Genomic DNA, 19,508 nt, shown 5'->3' with positions numbered 1-19,508 from the left:
TGGGAACTCAGATTAAGGAGGATTCTCACCATTCCCAGAACTGATAAGAGTGGCTCATTGTGCCTGAACTGTTTGTACAAACAATATGGTTTATGCTGAACATCTGCTTTCCTTCTGGGAGTATGGAATTTCAGTACCCACCAGGCTGAAGCTGCCAATGTGACCAGCCCTCCAAAAAAACCTTGGGCACAATGTTGGCACATTTCACGTGTTGTCACAGCTCACTGCTAGGAGAATTAAGTACGCCCTGTGTGACTCCACTGGAAAAGGCCTCTGGAAGCTTGCCCCTGGTCTCCCCTGGACTTTGCCTCATGAGCCTTTTCCCTTTGCTGACTTTGATTTGTATCAAATCAAAATAACTTTATTATTAATTATTGTATAGTAAATTATAGCCACAAGTATGACTATATGCTGTGCATCCTCCTAGCAAATCATCAAACCTGGAGGTGGTCTTGGGACCTCCAACATGGCCACTTACTAGCCATAGTGGACATCTGTCATGTTTTTAGAAGTTGAGCACCTTGGAGAATTTTAGTTTGACAAGTCCCCAAAGCAGAGCCTGGAAAACTTGCTTTCTAGGCTCCCCTGCAGCGAAGGCACTGGCAGCATGACCCGGCTCTACAGAACACATGTACTCACATAAGACTTTGGTTCAGATGTGAGCGACTTTAGAAAAGAGGCTCCCTGTGAAATCCTTTCTGCAGGAAGGGGTGGAGACAGAGGTGTCTGGCTTTGGGGAGTCAATGCCTTCCTCTAGCACTTGATGCAGCAAAGCAGTCATGACAGTTTCCACAGGACACTCAGTTTACTACTTGGCTTTGGCTGTGCTCCGGGAAGTTTGGCCTCCAGCCTGGCCCTCCACATCTCCCCGAGATTCTGGGGCCGCCAGAGAATAAACTTTCCCTCTGCTTCATCAGCCAGAGACAGCCTCTACTACTTGCAACCAAGACCTGATCGATCCTACAGTCGTGCACTCTTGAGCATACTGTAACCTTTCTACATCTCGGTTTCCTCATTCATAAAAGGGGGCCGGCCCCGTGGCTTAGCGGTTAAGTGCCAGAGCTCCGCTACTGGCGGCCCGGGTTCAGATCCCGGGCGCGCACTGATGCACCACTTGTCCGGCCATGCTGAGGTGGTGTCCCACATACTGCAACTAGAAGGATGTGCAACTATGGCATACAACTATCTACTGGGGCTTTGGGGAGAAAAAGGGAAAAAAAAAAAAAAGGGAGGAGGATTGGCAATGGATGTTAGCTCAGGGCCAGTCTTCCTCAGCAAAGGGAGGAGGATTGGCATGGATGTTAGCTCAGGGCTGATATTCCTAACAACAACAAAAAAAAAAATAGAACCCACCCCATGGTGTTGCTGAGAGGAGGGAATGAAACAATACAACAGCACATTTGTTAGCTCTTATCATAATACCAGACTTACCCAGTATTCCTCCTTGCGGCTTCTGACTTTCCCGCCATAGTAACCAGGCTAATGCCTGCTTCTGGTGTGGGAGCAAAGGGATCTGACAAAGGTAATAACCAAAAGTTTAATATAAATTCCTCATGAGAGGCTTTGCTGGATCCTGGCTACATGGACTCTGCACTCTACTCTTCTATTTTCTGTAAGTGATCCTCCCAATATTCTAGTTGTCATATAAGCTGCTCATTGCACCTTCAAGTCCTTGACTCCACTCTGTCACCTTGGGTAACCATACGCCCTGGTCTGCCCAGGACAGTTGTGATTTATGCCTACTGTCCAGTCTATCTATCAAAAGCCCTCTCTCTCACTCTCAAGCGAGAGTCCTGGTTTGTCTGCTTAGTCAGCCAAAGTCAATTTCTACTGCTTGCAACCAAGACCTCTGACTGGTCCCCCGACTTTCACCAGCAATTCCATTGGCTTTTCCTCATCATCTCTGAAATCTGACTCTCCTCTCTATGGCCGACGTCCCAGTCTGCACCGCTAGTCATAAATTTCAATAGCCCTTTAACTGGTGTCCCACTTTTAGTCTTTTCTTACTTCAGTTTATCTTGTATTCTGTGACGAAAATAATCGTCATAAAACACCTCTGCTCAAATTCTGCAGTGATTCCATAATATCTCTTGAGCTAGTCCAGTCTAAGTTCTTTGCCAATGCAAAGAACTTTTGCAATGCAAGGCTCCACAGCCAGGGAGTCCTCCTGATCAGTAACATCAGCTGCTGCTCCCAGCTCAGGTACTGATGTCACCCGATCATCACTTATTAATACCAATCTCTGTATCTTCCCTCTAACCACCACTCCCTCGAGCTGGAGTGTTTGGTTTCTATCCTCTCTGCTATCTTTAGGCTTGCAGCTTCTTTAAACCACAAAGTAGGCAGGCAACAAATAATTATTGACCCAGAGTGACTTTTCTTTTATTGTGAATCCCTTTTGTAGTTTGCATACAGTCTATAGTACATTACAATGCACATTTCATCTTTGTCTTAGAGTCACTTTCCAATTGTTTTATATACGTTGTATATGCCGTTTCACCCCAACTAGTTCATTATGAGCAGCAATTCCTTTGCATCCTTATGACACCTATCAAAGCTCAGTAAATGGATCCTTTAATGCTGCAGACATACATAACTTTATGACTTCAAGAACAAAAAGTAGTGGTTTTTTTTCGCACTGCTAAACAGAAAAGAAGAAAAATACTGCAAGAGAAGCCACAAAAGTATTATCTGTAGAAAAGACACATCAGAATGGCACTCTGCCAGGCAGTTTCACAGTGGTCTCTCTCTTCCTGGGCACTGGGACAGTTACAGGGCACTCTGTACCCTGAGTCCTCCCTGGCTCACCTTCAATCCAGCCGGATCCTCTGCCACAGCTGTCTCACCGGGACACGACTCAAGTGATCGATGCAGCGCATCGATGGCTTCCTTTGTGATTTTCCACCCGGTGTGAAGGCGATCTTGGTGTGTAGGGCCTGCATACACATAGGTGTTACCCAAAGGTATCACAAGTTTTATGTCCTGGATATAGCTGCAAAAAGGCAATTCATGATCTGCCAGATGATGGATCTGTATGGACTGAAAGTTCTTGTCTCCAGCTTCTCCTAGCCTTACAGTCTCCTCTATCCCCATTCTTTGTTTATTTGGGTTTTTTTAATCACATAAATAATTATTATAATAAAGGACAAAATAATAGAAAGTATAATGAAAAAATAAGATAACCCATAATATCTTTGTTATTTTTTTTTTCCAGCTCTGAAGAGGAGGCAGAGAAAAAGGTAATGCCAGTATTTTAGGAAGCAAAGCTCTCTGGGGCTGGATGCAAAGAAGAAAAGTCAGCAATAGTAAAGGCCAAAGCTAGGTGAAGTTTAGGCAGAGAGGGAGAGAGGGCCCCTCAAGTGCATGTCACGAGCCCACTGCCCTGCATTGGGAAATACTTCAGTACTGTTAACCTCCTCACTCTACACAGAGAACTGCTACTGAGGTTAGTTTAAAACTACAGGCGTGTCAGCTAGTTGCAATTTTAGGGACGAGGTATCCCAAATACAAGGTTTCTAGACAAATAAAAATTAACCATTTAAATGTTAAAATGTTTTTAAATGAAAACTATTTTAATGGAATTCTTTCCAAAACATATTACATACTTTCTTACCTTAATAATCTAACATAATGTAATTTTTCTCTAGGTGACTCAGTCACCGTTATGATTAGTGAATGATGCTGCAACAGAGCAACATTCTCAAAGCGGTCCCGAGCAGCATGACTGTGACACACTTTGACAAGCACGATTTCTCTGTTCCCTTTTAGAGCGCCCTTAGCTTCACCCTGCACAGCATCCATTTCTCACCTTCCTTATTAACTACTGCTCTTCCCTTCCTCCCTACCTTCCCTTCCTCCCTGTCCTTCTTCTTTTTCCCTTTCTACATCTCTAGCAGTTCTCAATTTGAGAAAACTGGCTTTAGCTTTTCTAGTCACTGCTGGCCTGCCTGAGCTCCTGTCCAGGTTCATATTACATATCAGAGCAAACCAACAGATCCTGTTACATATCTGAAGCTCTACGTGGGATCTTCATTCTGCAATGTGAGTTTGAGTTTTCATTCACAAACATTTACTGCTGACTTCCATGTGCCGGCCACTGGGCTGACTGAGTGAGGTCGGTGAACAAGGCAAACACAGTCTCTGCCCTCAGAAATCTAAATAACACTGTGCAGTGCTCAGCTGAGCATCATGATCTTCATTACATGGGCAACTTACAACTCAGGAATGGCTTCTCCCTTCACATGGTCGCCAAGACACCTACTGGGCAGCATTTAACTCATAGGTGTAGCTGTGCACACGAGGGCCAGGCCCTTGGATCTCACCTCCATGGCACTGGCTGGATCCCCCAGCAGCTACCTGGCAGGCAGCCTTTACTCCTAGAGAACCCAGAGGCTGGAGCTCCTGACCCTGCAGGGGCTTGGGAGGCACCAAGTGGGGAGAGCCAGTGGCAGTCTGGGTGACGTCACTCTGTTGTGGAACTTGAGTGTTACTCTTCTCATTAGCGCCTGCCCAAAAAACAAGGAAAGAAAAGATTAAAGTTCAGAAAAGTGAAGGAATTACATGTGTGAGGTGAGGTCAAGAGAGGGTGGGATCAGCACCATTCCAACGAGCTGGGGAAGGCTTCCTAGAGAGCACAGCATTTAAACAGTTTCCGAGGGGCCTGCCTGGTGGTGCAAGCAGTTGGGTGCGCGCGCTCCGCTCCGCTGCGGCAGCCCGGGGTTCGCTGGTTCGGATCCCGGGTGCGCACCGACGCACTGCTTGGCAAGCCATGCTGTGACGGCATCCCATATAAAGTGGAGGAAGATGGGCACGGATGTTAGCCCAGGGCCAGTCTTCCTCAGCAAAATAAAAAAATAAATAAATAAATAAATAAAAGAGGAGGATTGGCAGATGTTAGCACAGGGCTGATCTCCTCAGAAAAATAAATAAATAAATAAATAAAAATAAACAGTTTCCAAAACAATGGGAAAGAGAGTTGAGTCCACAGGAAATAGGAGGAAGTTTTTATAAATCACTATAAAATGAAAAAGAAAACTCAAAAGAGGATACTCAAATGGAAAGGTGAATGAATCCACATATTCTTTATTGAAATGGCTTCTCAAATGTCTCTGGTAAAGTTCACGCACACCCCAAGTTCTGGGGTATCACCCATTTTACCTTGCTCAGGGGAGAGGGCAAGGGCACCGAGGGCTTCCTCCAGCTCCTGAATTTGCTTGTACAACTTCTGACCCTTGTCTGGAAGAACCTGGATGTTCACCGACGCCAGCGTGCTCTGAAAAGCAGATCCGACAAAATGGATCTCTCCTTTCAAGTTGTTAGAAAGACAGTTTCAGATTAAAACAGGCTAAAATGCTAAAACTCTGAAATTATGGTCATTTCACTACATGTATGAAAACCAGAACTTTCTTTTTATGAAACCCGGCTGACTTACCAATTGTGAAAATATAAACACAGGAAAAGGCAGAAACTAAACATCCACCTGTAAAACCTTTCCCACATTAACATATCTAATTCCTTTGTGGAGTCCCACACCTGCGCATAGCAAGCAATGCTCTGACCTTAAAAACAAAACACAAGTCAGCAGTTACCTTCTTCTGCTTCAGTTGTGTTGTGAGGTACACACGTTGGGCTGCTGGGTCTGAAGGTTCTACCTTCTTGGAAACACCTAAGGCTGGAGATACTTTTCTTCGCACACTTTGACCAGAGAATTTAAAGTCCTCCTTCTTCTGCGAGTCTGGAGTCAAGTCAAAAAGTAAGGGGCTCCCTGGCTCAGAGGAAACAAAAACAACGTCATCTTCCTCACTATCACCACTGCTTGTGTCAGCTCCTCGCCTCTCTCCCAGGGAACGCCCTGCGGCCTGTGGGGCAGACTGTGCAGCTGGTCCTCTTGGAGCAGGCCCGTCACGAGTCTCCACCTGCACCTGGAAATGCCCCTGGAATGGCCCCTTCTGGATGGCCTGCATGCTTGGGCAGTCCTTTGCCTTTGTTCCTCTAGCCTTCCAGCTCTTGGGGTGCTGCTTGCTGAGCTGTTCCCCTTCCTGGGGCTTGCTTATTGGGTTTTGGCTGTGAACAATTTGAGGCACAGGCTTGGTTTCCTGTTCTCTCAGAGGTTCTGATTCATTTTGGACATAATGACTCTCACTATCTGATTTCTTGTGAGGAGACACAGATAGTTTTCTAAGCTCATTATCTTGGCACTGTGTGGATTTCATCTCACAAAGGTTTCTTTTGTGTGTCTCTTCAATCTCTTTTGCTTCACCCTGAAACTCTGTTTTCTCCCCTTGCTGCTTCTCCTGAACTGTAGCTTGTTTTTCCTTTACCACCGGGCCAGATGCAAGATCTTTCTCCATCCAGCAGTCAGATTCAGGCTTCGGTTCTTTCTTTTGATCCAAGAGCAGATCTTTCTTTTTCCCTTGCTTCTTATCAGCCATCTTTTCCTCACCTTCACCTTTGATGAACTGTTTCCAGAGAGATGGTTCTTGATTCTTGTTAAGTACCTTGAATGGGTTTCTCTGCTGGCTGGAAGGATAATGAAACGGCTTAGATGCATGCTGAGACTTATTGGTCACAGAATGTTCTTTGGAATTAGGATCCTAAAAAGACAAAAAAATAATAACATAAAATATTAATGCAACTTTCATATCTAGAATGCCTTTTTCAGAGGAAATGCAAACACAGTGAAAGCAGTCAAATATTTCTGAACGTTCTTGGCACCATATCTGCGTCTAGAAAAGACTATGTGCCAAACTCACAAAGTATTAGTTTCTTAACAGTACTGTCAATGCTTGGTTCCTTCTCTGTCCACCATCACTGCTTTTCCAGGCCTCAAGGAAAAGCAGTGACCAAATCAAAGTGCCTTAACAATAGCAATAGCCACAATGTATACTTTTCATGAAAAACGATTCTCTCAACATGACCTTTTCCCTAAACCTAAACAGTGTCCTATGCTTGCTTTGATTTTGGCACTACGGGAACCTAGAATCATAAGTTCAAGCCATCCCTCTACCCAAACAAATCTTGTCACCCCACTAGGTCTAGCTCCTCAGGTACTGGATATCTGTAGAGTCCCTCCTAGTTCTCACCTTCTAGGAGCTTATGAATTATACTCAGCTTATACGAATATCAAACAGAAATCATCCATAAAAAGATGCTGAAGTTAGTTAAGTAAATCTAAATTTTTCCCTAAATAAGAGAATACTGAACACATTTAAGACCTCAAAAACTATTTAAGTGTAACAGGAGGCAAATAACTAAATCCTGAACATAACCATATAGTCCTTTGCATTAAAAGTCTCAACACGGTCTACCTTACTTAAAGAACAGACTGTCTTTCAAAGACAGTAGGACGAAGACCAACCAGTTTATACTGGACCTCCAGGTCTTTTCAGATGATGCTGAAGATTAAACTGTCTTAACAGAGCAGTTTTAAAAACAGATGAATAATTCCTACCTGCCACGGGATACTTCCACACCATTGCTTCCCCTCTGTCTTACTTTTAACACATCTGAAGAACAATCTAATGAAGCATAAAACACAAATAATTAAGGCTGTGAAAATCCATTAAAACAAGATAAGTTTGTTTTTTTAACCCAAGAAAACATCTTGAAGCTATTTGATACTGGTTTTGAAAGGACATTTAAAACCAATTTTTTTTTTTTTTTTTTTTTTTTTGGTGAGGAAGATCACCCCTGAGCTAACATCCATGCCAATCCTCCTCTTTTTGCTGAGGAAGACCAGCCCTGAGCTAACATCCATGGCCAATCCTCCTCCTTTTTTTTTTCCCCAAAGCCCCAGCAGATAGTTGTATGTCATAGTTGCACATCTTTCTAGTTGCTGTATGTGGGACACGGCCTCAGCATGGCCCGAGAAGTGGCGCGTTGGTGCATGCCCAGGATCCAAACCCGGGCCACCAGTAGCGGAGCTCGGGCACTTAACCGCTAAGCCACGGGGCCGGCCCAAAACCAATTATTCTTATATGTACATTTATTTTTATTATTTTTTTGTTGAGGTATAATTGACATATAATATTATATTAGTTTCAGGTATACAATATAATGATTCGATATTTGTATATACTGTGAAAGGATCACCACAATACGTCTAGTTAACGTAGTTAGAAAATTTTTTTTTCTTGTGATGAGAACTTTTAAGATCTACTCTCTTAGCAACTTTCAAATATGTAATACAGTATTATTAAATATGTACATTTAATTTTTTTTACTCCACAGGATATTTATGAGGTCTGAGAAGCAAAAGAATAGAGATGTCATGGTAACTAGGTTTATCTTTTTTACTCTTTAAAGAATGACTGAAATGGAGACATTGATCAGCAACGGCTGCTTAAAATCAGAAAAAGGAAAATAACCAGATATTATGTGTCCCTGATGGGAACCCACGATACTACTGATAAAGTAAAAGAAAAAGAAAAAAACCAAGCCAAACCAAAACAAACAAAAACTAACCTGAACCTGGTCAAATCCTTAGATCCAACTACCAATTTACAGGAAATACAAACAACACAGGAACACATAAAACTAGACCATGGGGGTATAATCTGCAAAATCTTGACAGTGGGAAATGCTTTGTGACAAACAACTTGATTCCTTCAACAAATAGACTACAAGAGAGAAAAAAAGACAGGAGAAAAATAAGAGACTTAAAAACAATCAATTGCAATTTGTGGACATTATTTGGATCTTGATTTAAACAAATAAAAACTGCTAAAAAATAAACAATTTTGACATTTATGAATCTACTGGGAATCTGTACTCCAATTGGTTTAAAAAAAAAAAAGTCCATACTTTTTACAGCTACATACTGAAGAAATGATATTATCTGGGATCTGTTTCAAAATACAGCAGGAGTTGGGGGGTGCAGTGGGTAGGATATATATGGAACAAGATTAGCCAGGAGTTGGTGACAGTTGAAGCTCATATGCTGCATTATTCTATCCTGTCTACTTTTGTATATATTTGCAATCTTCCATTATAAAAAAAAGACTGAATACAGACTTACATCCCAGGGCAAGACAGTCCCTGCACATACAAACACAACCCACACTCCAGCTACACCAGAAATGGCTACACTGCCTCATTCCCAAATTAAGCCATGCACTCTCCAGCCTACCAGACTTTGCATGCATACCTCCCTCCATCCTTTATCCCTATTTTCCCACCATCTTCCCCATCAGCAGCTGTAAAAGTCCTACAGGTTCCTCAACGCCCAGTTCAAGTCATGCTTCCTTTGCAAGATTTTCCCATATTCCCTTCCCTGTTCATCCATTGTATTGTTTCTGTATTTTCGTTGTATTTAGTTGTATTACACTTGTATCTGCCTGTCTGCTCCACTATATTTTCAGCAACAAGAAAACGATAACTATGTATGATCTCTTTATTCCCAACTATGCCTCACCTATTGTACATAATCGTCAGGTATTGCTGAATGAAATAAAACCAATTGATTTTTTCGTTTCCTAAAATGACTCCTCAAAAACTTTTAATCAGTTAAACACTTTTAAAGTACATATTTTATTTAATTGTTTAAATAGGTAATAAACTCAATCAAAAAGCATAAAATGACAGTGAAAAGCATACCCTCACCATACCCTATGTGCCCAGTTCACATCCCTCCCAAGTAACCACTCCTTTTAGTTTTCTGTTTACCTGTCAGAGATTTTTTTTAATGAATATTCAGATCAATATAAATATTCTTTATTTCTTTTCTACACAATTAGGTAGCATAGTATACACAGTATTAAAACAGTACTTGCTTTTTTTTACTTAAGTATCTTGGAGATTTTTCTACAAGAACATATACATAAAGGGCCTCCTTATATATTATTGTTTACAGCTGCACAATTTTTTTGTGTGTGTGAGGAAGATTAGCCCTGAGCTAACATCTGTCACTAGTCCTCCTCTTTTTGCTGAGGAAGACGGGCCCTGGGCTAACATCCGTGCCCATCTTCCTCTACTTTATTTGTGGGACGCCTGCCACAGCATGGCTTGATAAATGGTGCGTAAATTCACGTCCAGGATCCGAACTTGCGAACTCCAGGCTGCCGGAGCGGAGTACGTGAACTTAACCACTACGTCACCAGGCCGGCCCCTACAGTTTTTTATACAGCTGCAGTTTTCCACTACATCGATGTTCTATTATTTATTTAACCAGACCCCTCTTGATGGACAGTTTGATTGTTTCCAATCCTTTACTATTAACAGCAGTGTCACTAGGAATAACCTTGTGCATATATCATTTCACATGTGTTTTAATATAGCTGTAGGGTAACTCCTTATTTCTCATATTGTGTATTAGTGCCTTCTCTGTTTTTCTTAATCAAGTTAGCTTCTGGATTTTTTTTTTTTTTTTTTTGCTGAGAAAGATTCGCCCTGAGCTAACATCTGTCGCCAATCTTCCTCTTTTTGCTTGAGGAAGAGTTGCCCTGAGCTAACATCTGTGGCTGATCTTCCCCTATTTCGTATGTGGGTCACAGCCATCAGCATGGCTGATGAGTGGTGTAGGTCCACATCTGGGAACTGAACCCAGGCTGCCAAAGCAGAGTGCACCAAACTTAACCACTAGGCCAAGGGGCCGGCCCAGGATTTTTTTTTTGTTATTAGTTCTCTTTTTCCTGTTTTCTAACTCACTAAATTTGATTTTTATCCACAATTAATTCCTTTTTTTGTTTTCTTTCAGTTTAATTTCTTGTTCTTTTCCTAACTTCTTAAATTAGTCCCATGATATACAACATGAATCATAACAATCTGAGTCCTAATTCAAAATGAATCCTGAGCAGGTCTTGATCTCTTAATGCCATTACTTCACCTAGACGTATAAGCAAAGATCAACAAGCCCAAAATGGACACATGTTTCATAAAAGTCAAGCTAAAAAGAAAATAGGTCCGGCCCCTCTCATACAAACACACTTTTCCCATTCAAGCTCACAATTTTTAAAACAAACTTACTGATCTATTTAATTTTTTTCACTGCAATAGGATATTACTTTGAACATACGTAATAAAACTTTTGAAATGCTTCGATTGTATAAAAATTCAAAGTAATGGCTACTATTAGGGAGTATTATTTACCAAAATTTTTATTTATCAAAATAAATCAAGAACAAATTGACGCTGTTGTTTAAAGTATATCAAGTACTTGAAATCTTCATGGAAAGGACATTTCATAAATAGTATCTATTTTAAAGCCCAAGCCATGGAGACATTCAGGAGAAGGGCAAGATTTGGAGAAAGGAAGAAAAAATACATACTGAAGATCCACTATGGGCTAGGCACAGTGCTAAAAATACTTTACTTACATTTTTATTACAATCAATCTGGATGGGCATCTCTGTTTTCAGGATAAAACGTTTATGTTTATTAAATTGTAAATCAACAAAGAAAGCAGTGGAAATATATTCTCACTGATTCCACTATGAAGAAGAGCATAATTTCTGCTATATATTAATCAATTATTTTCCAGGATAGAGGTTATAAATAATAATGATGAAGAAATCAGCTAAAGGAAGCCAGATCTCTTTAATTCCATCTTCTTCAGCAAAAGACAAATCTTCCCTTCTTACTAAGGTGACTGTCCAACCCAGGATCACAGGGTCAATCACGTTCACTTCAGCCAGGCTGGGATTCTCTTAGGCTCCACTACCATCCTCTGTTGGTTCGAATCCCAGCCCTACCACATAATTAGCTCTGAAACTGAAGACACATTATTTGACTGGCCCCTGCAGCACTTTCCTTTTATGTGACATGGTAAAAAAGAAAAAAAGTACCTACCTCATATGTTCACATTAATACATGTAAAGATAAAAGAATCAGACTAAAGCCTGGCCCATATAAAGGACTTAATCAATAACAGCAATCATTAGTTCACTCTTGCCGACCACCTTGCTGATTCCTATATCCACGCTTCTGCTTATGGCCCAAAATACTTCCTTGTTCTTTTCTCTACTCAAATTTTAAAGGTCATTCAAGGCCAAGTTTCAAGTCTCAATTCCTCCACTTTCTCAGTAATCTTCATCAGCCTTAATCCTTTACTGTAGGTCTTACAGTCACAGAAGCATCTGGCATTTGAACACATCCAAGTTAGCATTCTGACGTGCAGTCGGACAGCTTGCCAACCTTCGTATATCTAACTCTTACCCCAATTGTGTCACAGGGCCCTTAGGAATACAAACTCACTTCTTCATATGTTCCAGCACTGGAAAAACAGAAAGCTGGATTTCTACCTCATCCTTTTACACTAAAATTCAAGATGGAACAAAAATGTAAATGTAAGAAATGAAACTGTAAATGTTCTAGGAACAAAACAAAGATGAATGTTTTTGTAATCCTAAGGTGAAGAAGGCTTTTCTAAGCATGACATAAAATCATGCAGCTGAAAAATAAAGGATTTAATAACGTTGACTACATAAAAATTTAAACTTCCCTAGGGTAAAAAATACTAGAAGCAAAATTATAAGACAAAAAGCAAACTGGGAAAAGTAAATGCTACACATATTATAAAGGGCTAATATCCTTTACATCCAACGATTACTTCTATTGCACAGCACAGTGCATGACACTCTACAGCACCCAACAAGTACCAGTGTTATTGAGGAGGTTCTTCACGGGTTGGTGGCGCCTAAGGTCCTTCTGCATGTGGCTCAGGCCCAAATGCCTCTCCGTCATCAGCCTACATAATCATCATTGGGCTAGATAATCTGCATGCCAACTTTATCCAGTAACCAACCACCCAAGGAGTTTTCTAGACATGCAAAGATTCAAATGTCATTAAAAATGAAATATTGTGAACATCCCACTACAACCAGTTATTTAAAACTGGGATGTAAAACTAAAACTCATTTTACCCATTTATAGATAAAAAAATTTCCATCTATTTGACCCCATATCCTTGAGTACAAAAGCTGAAAAAGAGAGAAAGAAGAGAAGCAAGAACACAAACTCACTGACGATGTCCAACATTTATAAACCAAGTGTGCCACGTCATTCATGTCAAGGCAAGAGTTCTTCCCTCTGGTTCTACTGACTGACTATTATAATTATCTTTACTGCCCGTACATAGAGAGCCATGACAGAAGGGTCAGTCAAATGCTGGTGAGTGGTACCATCTGGTGTTTAGGTTAAAGAACTGCACACAAATGCAGATACATGTCAAGGTATGAAAAACGGGCATCTTAGCCTCACCTAGGTTTACTCCTCCCCTGTTACTCTGCTGTACTTGTCTCCTAGCTAGGTTAGGCTTTAAACATATGGTTTTAATTTGAAGGTGTAAAGTACTTTAAGTTCTTGAAAATAAAACTCAGTTTTGAGGAAGGAAAGGCTGTATACCCAGAGGTCATTCTTCAGAGTACAGGGGTTCTGGCTAAATGCCCTTACCATCTGCTAAGGAAGTCATCATCCATGGGCTTATATCTATTTCTGTTTAAATTTCCAGCCTGTAGCACCTATCAGAGTACTTGGTTTTTGTTGGTTTTTTTTTGGTTTTAATTTGTTGTGCATTGTAGAACTGTATTTTATTCGTCCTAAAACAACCATTTTAAAGCTCCAGTAAGTACCTCCTAGTAATAGTGTTCTAGATTTAGGCTAAAAGAAATACATTTAGCATACCTTTTTTTTTCTATTTGAAAACAATGATCACCTTTCAGCCTAATCTACCTAGTATGAAGATAACATTAATGATAAGTTCTCAAAATTCTATCTTCAGCCCACACCTTTCTTCAGAGCTGCACATTCACTTTTCTAGCGGGTTTCACATATACTTAGCCCATGATTAGTCCAAAGCTGTATGTGTTAGCCACACATTCCAACCCTCTGCTGACTGTTACCTTTCCTTTCTTAACGTGCTTAATGGTAAACTCACCACCCACAAACCCCAACTTGGCAACCATTTACTGAGCACTGACCATGTGCCAAACCCAGACAAAGTGCATCACACACATGACCTCACTGAATCCTCACAGCCCAGGGGAGTCAGGACTACCACGATCATACTCCAGATGAGAAAATGGAGGAAGGAACATGCTTAAAGGCCCTACCAGGACATGCGGTTAATCAATTCTCTTTCAGCAAGTTTTCTCCAGTCTTAGCACCCAACGCCACTGCCACTGCCTCAACCCAAGCCCATCATCTTTCACTTAGAGGAATAGGGTGTATCTGGACTCGGTTAGACCTCGGTGTGAATCCCAGCAATGCCACTTCATAACCATGGGACCTCAGACTCCTTTTCTAACCTCTCTCGATGGTTCCTCATCTATCTGTAAAACAGGGATACTGAAACCTATCTCAGAAGATTCTATGAAGAGAAGAGATAATGAATATGCCATGTAGTAGGCATTCAATAATAGCTATTATTTCAGTGGTCTCCTTGCCTCCACTGTCTTCATTTTCTAATCATCCTCCATAGATCTTCTTTTAATGCAAATTGGATCAAAAATTCTTCAGTGGCTTCTTATCACCTAGCACAGTGTTTCTATATGGTAGAGGGACCTCAGGAGTATGTAAATGGTTTCAGCTGTAGGAGGACATCCTGATTTCATGCACTAAAGGCTTACCAGCCCTACCGTACCAGCAGAAAACAATCGAAAAGTGAAATTTTTTAAAATTCCATTTACAGTAGCATCAAAAAACAAAAATACCTAGGACTAAATTTAACAAAAAGGGTACAGGAACTCTATAACGAAAACTATTAAATAATGTCAAGAGAAATTTTAAAAGTCATAAATAAATACACCATGCTCATGGATTGGAAGATCAATATTAATGTCAGTTCTCCCCAAATTGATCTACATAGATTCAATGTAATTCCCAACAGGGTTTTATGGAAACCCTGTGGAAATTTAAAAGGTTGATTCTACATTTTATATGGAAATGCAAAGGACCTAAAACAGCCAATCTTGAAAAAGAAGAAAGTTGGAAGATTCACACTATACTTTTTTTTTTTTTGGTGAGGAAGATTGGCCCTGAGCTAACATCTGTTGCCAGTTCTCCTCTTGTTGCTTGAGACAGACTGTCCCTGAGCTAACATCTGTGCCAATCTTCCTCTATGTTGTATACGGGATGCCACCACAGCATGGCTTGATGAGCAGTGTGTAGGTCCTCACCCAGGATCTGAACCACAAACCCCAGGCAGCTGAAGCTGAGCACATGAACTCAACCACTACACCACCAGCAGGCCCTTCACACTATCTTATCTGATTGTGTAAGAAAAGGCAAATGAATCAGTGGACTAGATAAGCAAGTCTAGAAATAGATCCAGACATGATGGTCAACTGATTTTTTAAAAGGTGCCAAGCATTTCCATGGGGAAAGGAAAGTCTTCAAAAAATAGTGCTGAAACAATTGAATAACATTCATTCAATAATGTATGGAAAAATAAATGAACTTATACTCCTATATCATAAGTTACCCTAAATTAATTTGAAGTAAATCATAGACTAAAATAAAGCCATAAGGAGAGTCTCTTCAACAAAGGATATTGGGAAAACGGAACAGCCACAATCAAAAGAATGAAAGTAGACCATTATCTCACACCATACACAAAAATTAACTCCAAATGGATTAAAGACTTGAATGTAAGACCTAAAACCATAAAACTCCTAGTCGTAGAAGAAAACATAGACAGTATGCTCTTTGACATTAGTCTTAGCAGTGTCTTTTTGAATACCATGTCTTACCAGGCAAGGGAAACAAAAGAAAAACAAACAAATGGGACTATGTCAAACTAAAAAGCTTCTGCACATCAAAGGAAACCATTAACAAAAGGAAAAGACACCCTAACAATTGGGAGAAGATATTTGCAAATTATATATCTGATAAGGGGTTAATATGCAAAATATATAAAGAACTCATACAACTCAACAACAAAAAAACAAGCAACCTGGGGCCGGCCCAGTGGTGTAGTGGTTAAGTTCATGTGTTCCGCTTCAGCGGCCTGGGGTTTGCGGGTTCAGATCCCAGGCGTGGACCTACATACCGCTCATCGAGCCATGCTGTGGCGGCATCCCATATACAAAATAGAGGAAGACTGGCACTGATGTTAGCTCAGGGACAATCTTCCTCAAGCAAAAAGGAGGATGAGCAACAGATGTTAGCGCAGGGCCAATCTTCCTCACCAAAAAAAACAAGAACAAAAAAAACCCAACCAACCCAACTAAAAAATGGGCAAAGGATCTGAACAGACATTTTTCCAAAGAAGATATACAGATGGCTACCAGGCACACAATTGTGTAAGGATATATTACTAATAGTGACTAACATCACTAATCATCAGCGAAATGCAAATCAAAATTACAATGAAATATCACCTCACACACTTCAGAATGGCTATAATTAACAAGACAAAAAATAACAAGTGTTGGAGAGGATGTGGAGAAAAGGGAACTCTCTCTGGTGGGAATGTAAACTTGTGCTTCCACATGGAAAACAGTATGGTAATTCCTCAAAAAATTAAGAATAGGGGCCAGCCCCGTGGCATAGCGGTTAAGTGCGCGCGCTCTGCTGCTGGCGGCCGGGGTTTGGATCCCGGGTGCGCACCGACGCATCGCTTGTCAGGCCATGCTGTGGTGGCATCCCACATAACACGGAGGAAGCTAGGCACGGATGTTAGCTCAGGGCCATCTTCCTTAGCAAAAAGGGGAGGATTGGCATGGATGTTAGCTCAGGGCTGATCTTCCTCACACACACACAAAAAATTAAGACTAGAACTACCGTATGATCCAGCTATTCCTCTTCTGGGTATTTATCCAAAGAACACAAAAATACGAATGCATAAAGATATCTGCATCCCTGTGTTCACTGCAGCATTATTCATAATAGCCAAGACTTGGAAACAGCCTAAATACCCATCAATGGATGAACAGATAAAGAAGATGTGGTATATATATACAATGGAATATTACTCAGCTATTAAAAAAAGATGAAATCTTGCCATTTAGGAGAACATGGATGGACCTCGAGGGTATTACGCTAAGTGAAATAAGTCAGATGGAGAAAGTCAAATACCATAGGATCTCACTCATAAGTGGAAGATAAAAACAACAACAACAGCCAAACATAGATACAGAGATTACATCGGTAGTTACCAGAAGGGAAGAGGGGAGAGAGGAGAGTGAAAGGGGTAATAGGGCACACGTGTACAGTGATGGATGGTGATTAGTCTTTGGGTAGTGAACACGATGTAGTCTACACAGAAACTGAAATATAATGATGTATACCTGAAATTTATGTAACATTATAAACCCACGTTACCTCAATAAAAAAAAAAAAACTATAAAACTTCTAGTAGAAACCATTGGAGAAATTTGCAATCTTTGGGTAGGCAAAGACTTCTCCAAGAGAAGACAAAAAGCACAAACCATGAAAAAAAAAGATAAATTGGACTTTTTAAAAATTAAAAACTTCTGTTTTTCAAAAGACAGTTAAGAAAATGGAAACCACAGACTGGGAGAAAATATTCACAATACATATATCTATCTGTGAAAGAACTTGTATAGAGAATATATAAAGAACTCTTCCAACTTAATAATAAAAAGACAAATAACACAATTTTAAAAATAGGCAAAAATCCCAACAAGTTACACTGCATGATTCCATTTATACATTTTGGAAATGATAAAATTTTAGAAATGGAGATCAGATTCATGGTTGCCAGGGGTGAGGAGGGGGAGTGGGAGGGAGGTGGGTGTGGTTACACAGGGCAACAGGCGGGATCCTGTGGTGATGCTGTTCAATATCTTGATTGCAGTGATGAATACACGAAACTAACACATGCGATAAAACTGTACAGAACTAAGTGTATACACACGCACATACAAATGAGTACAAGTAAAATTATCTTTAAAAATAAGATCAGTGGACTGTATCAATATCAATATCCTAATTGTGCTATATACTGAATTTTGTAAAATGTTACCATTAGGTAAAGCCTACACGGGATCCCTCTGTACTATTTCTTATATCTGCATGTGAATCTACAACTACCTCAATAAAAATTTCTACAAAAATACATGGGCAAAAGATTTACACAGATACTTCACCAAAGAAGATATACGGAAATGGCAAATAAGCATGAAACAAACCGTGGTATTCATAAAATGGAACTCAACTCAGCAATAATAAAGAATGAATTACTGATATATACAACCACAAGGATGAATTTCAGATATTGTTACAAAAAAGCCAGACACAAAAGAATACACACAGTATGAATCAAAACAGTGGTTGCCTATGATGGGTCGGGGGATTTACTAGAAGGGGATCTAATGGCACTTAATGGGGTAATGGAAATATTCGATATTTTGACTGGGGTCTCGGTTATAAGGATGGGTGTATACATTTCTCAAAACTCAACCAGTTGAACACTTAAGATCTGTGCATCTTATTGTATGCATAACTCAGTTTAAATAAATAGTAGAACAGGCAGTTTTCAGTTATGTAAAAATTGCGAAGATGGTTCTTGAATGTCTATATTTTGGGGGAAAAATATCGATCTAGAATATAAATTCCAAACTGCACAGAATATCACCTAAAGACCATCACATCTGGCTCCTGCCTTTCTGGCCTGTTGTATCTTCTGAAGTCTCCAAACACATGCTAAATTACCAAAGCAAATGCTTGCAATTCTCTATCACTTCATGCCTCTGTACCCTAATGTAGAGTATTGATCTGTTAAATATGACCCCTTTCTTGACCCTAACAAATTCCTACTTATCTTTCAACACTCATGACAAATACATCTACCATCTATATAGACTTTCTAGCCCTTCTTCTGAGAATCCCATAAAAAGGACGGGAAACTAACATTTACTGAGTTCTTAACATATGTTAGACATCTTTACACATTTCCTCATTCTCCTACCGGAATGAGAAAGTTAGTGTAAGCTAATGACCGTTAGTGTAAGCTAATGACTGTTGGAGGGCTGATATTACTGGCTACTTGAGAGCTGGAGAGAGAGGGAGGTGGAGCAGTTCATCCTGAAATTAACCAGAGGTCAGGCTTCTCTCAGATTAACCAGTTGCCCAGCAGTTAGGGAGTGCCAGCCTAGAAGATATTCAACACACACAGAAATACTGTTTTTTTAATAATGACTTTTAAAGAACAGTCAATCCTAGGAAAACACCTGGCTGTAACTCATCCAGGCAAAGAAAAAAAAGAAATACACTTAGATGTCCCTTTTGGACACTTACCTGTATTCTTTCTTGCCCTGTGGTGGAAGCAAACCCTGAAGCTCTACCACAAAGTCCTCATGCAACAAACAATGAGAAACAGGAATGCTAGAGGAAAAAAATTTGAAATTTTGTTCTAGGAGGCAAAGAACAGAGGTCAACATCCTAAAATTAAATCCAAACTATGGGTTTTAAACTTCAGTCCACGTATGACCTCTCCAGGGTTTGTAAATCCCACATACTTTTATGTCTAGGTGCATTCCTCCGGGGAAAGGGTCCACAGATTTCATCTTTTTCCCCTCCCCAAATAAAGCATGACAATAAATATATCTATC

General features: G+C 40.3%; 1 protein-coding gene across 6 annotated transcripts in view; it reads right to left on the bottom strand.

Moving 5' to 3' along the window:
- The window catches only part of TTF2 (transcription termination factor 2), a 42,023-nt gene that overhangs the window by 20,267 nt on the left and 2,248 nt on the right, over positions 1–19,508 (bottom strand). For 3 of the 6 annotated variants that reach the window (XR_009219780.1, XR_009219779.1, XM_058538902.1), the window contains exons 3-9: positions 19,195–19,281; positions 7,451–7,517; positions 5,589–6,593; positions 5,158–5,272; positions 4,323–4,505; positions 2,809–2,936; positions 1,432–1,513 (exon numbers count right to left, since the gene is read on the bottom strand). Coding sequence is in view for 4 of the 6 variants with exons in the window: in XM_058538902.1 (XP_058394885.1) it covers positions 1,432–1,513; positions 2,809–2,936; positions 4,323–4,505; positions 5,158–5,272; positions 5,589–6,593; positions 7,451–7,517; positions 19,195–19,281 (1,667 nt within the window). In the remaining 2 variants the exon portion in view is untranslated. The remainder of the gene's footprint in view (positions 1–1,431; positions 1,514–2,808; positions 2,937–4,322; positions 4,506–5,157; positions 5,273–5,588; positions 6,594–7,450; positions 7,518–19,194; positions 19,282–19,508) is intronic. The other 3 variants (XM_058538904.1, XM_058538903.1, XM_058538905.1) reach the window with 3 other exon arrangements.

The sequence above is a fragment of the Diceros bicornis genome, chromosome 4, assembly GCF_020826845.1.
Source record: "Diceros bicornis minor isolate mBicDic1 chromosome 4, mDicBic1.mat.cur, whole genome shotgun sequence".
In the NCBI taxonomy this organism is placed as follows: domain Eukaryota; kingdom Metazoa; phylum Chordata; class Mammalia; order Perissodactyla; family Rhinocerotidae; genus Diceros; species Diceros bicornis.
This window is presented reverse-complemented; position numbering and strand designations above follow the sequence as displayed.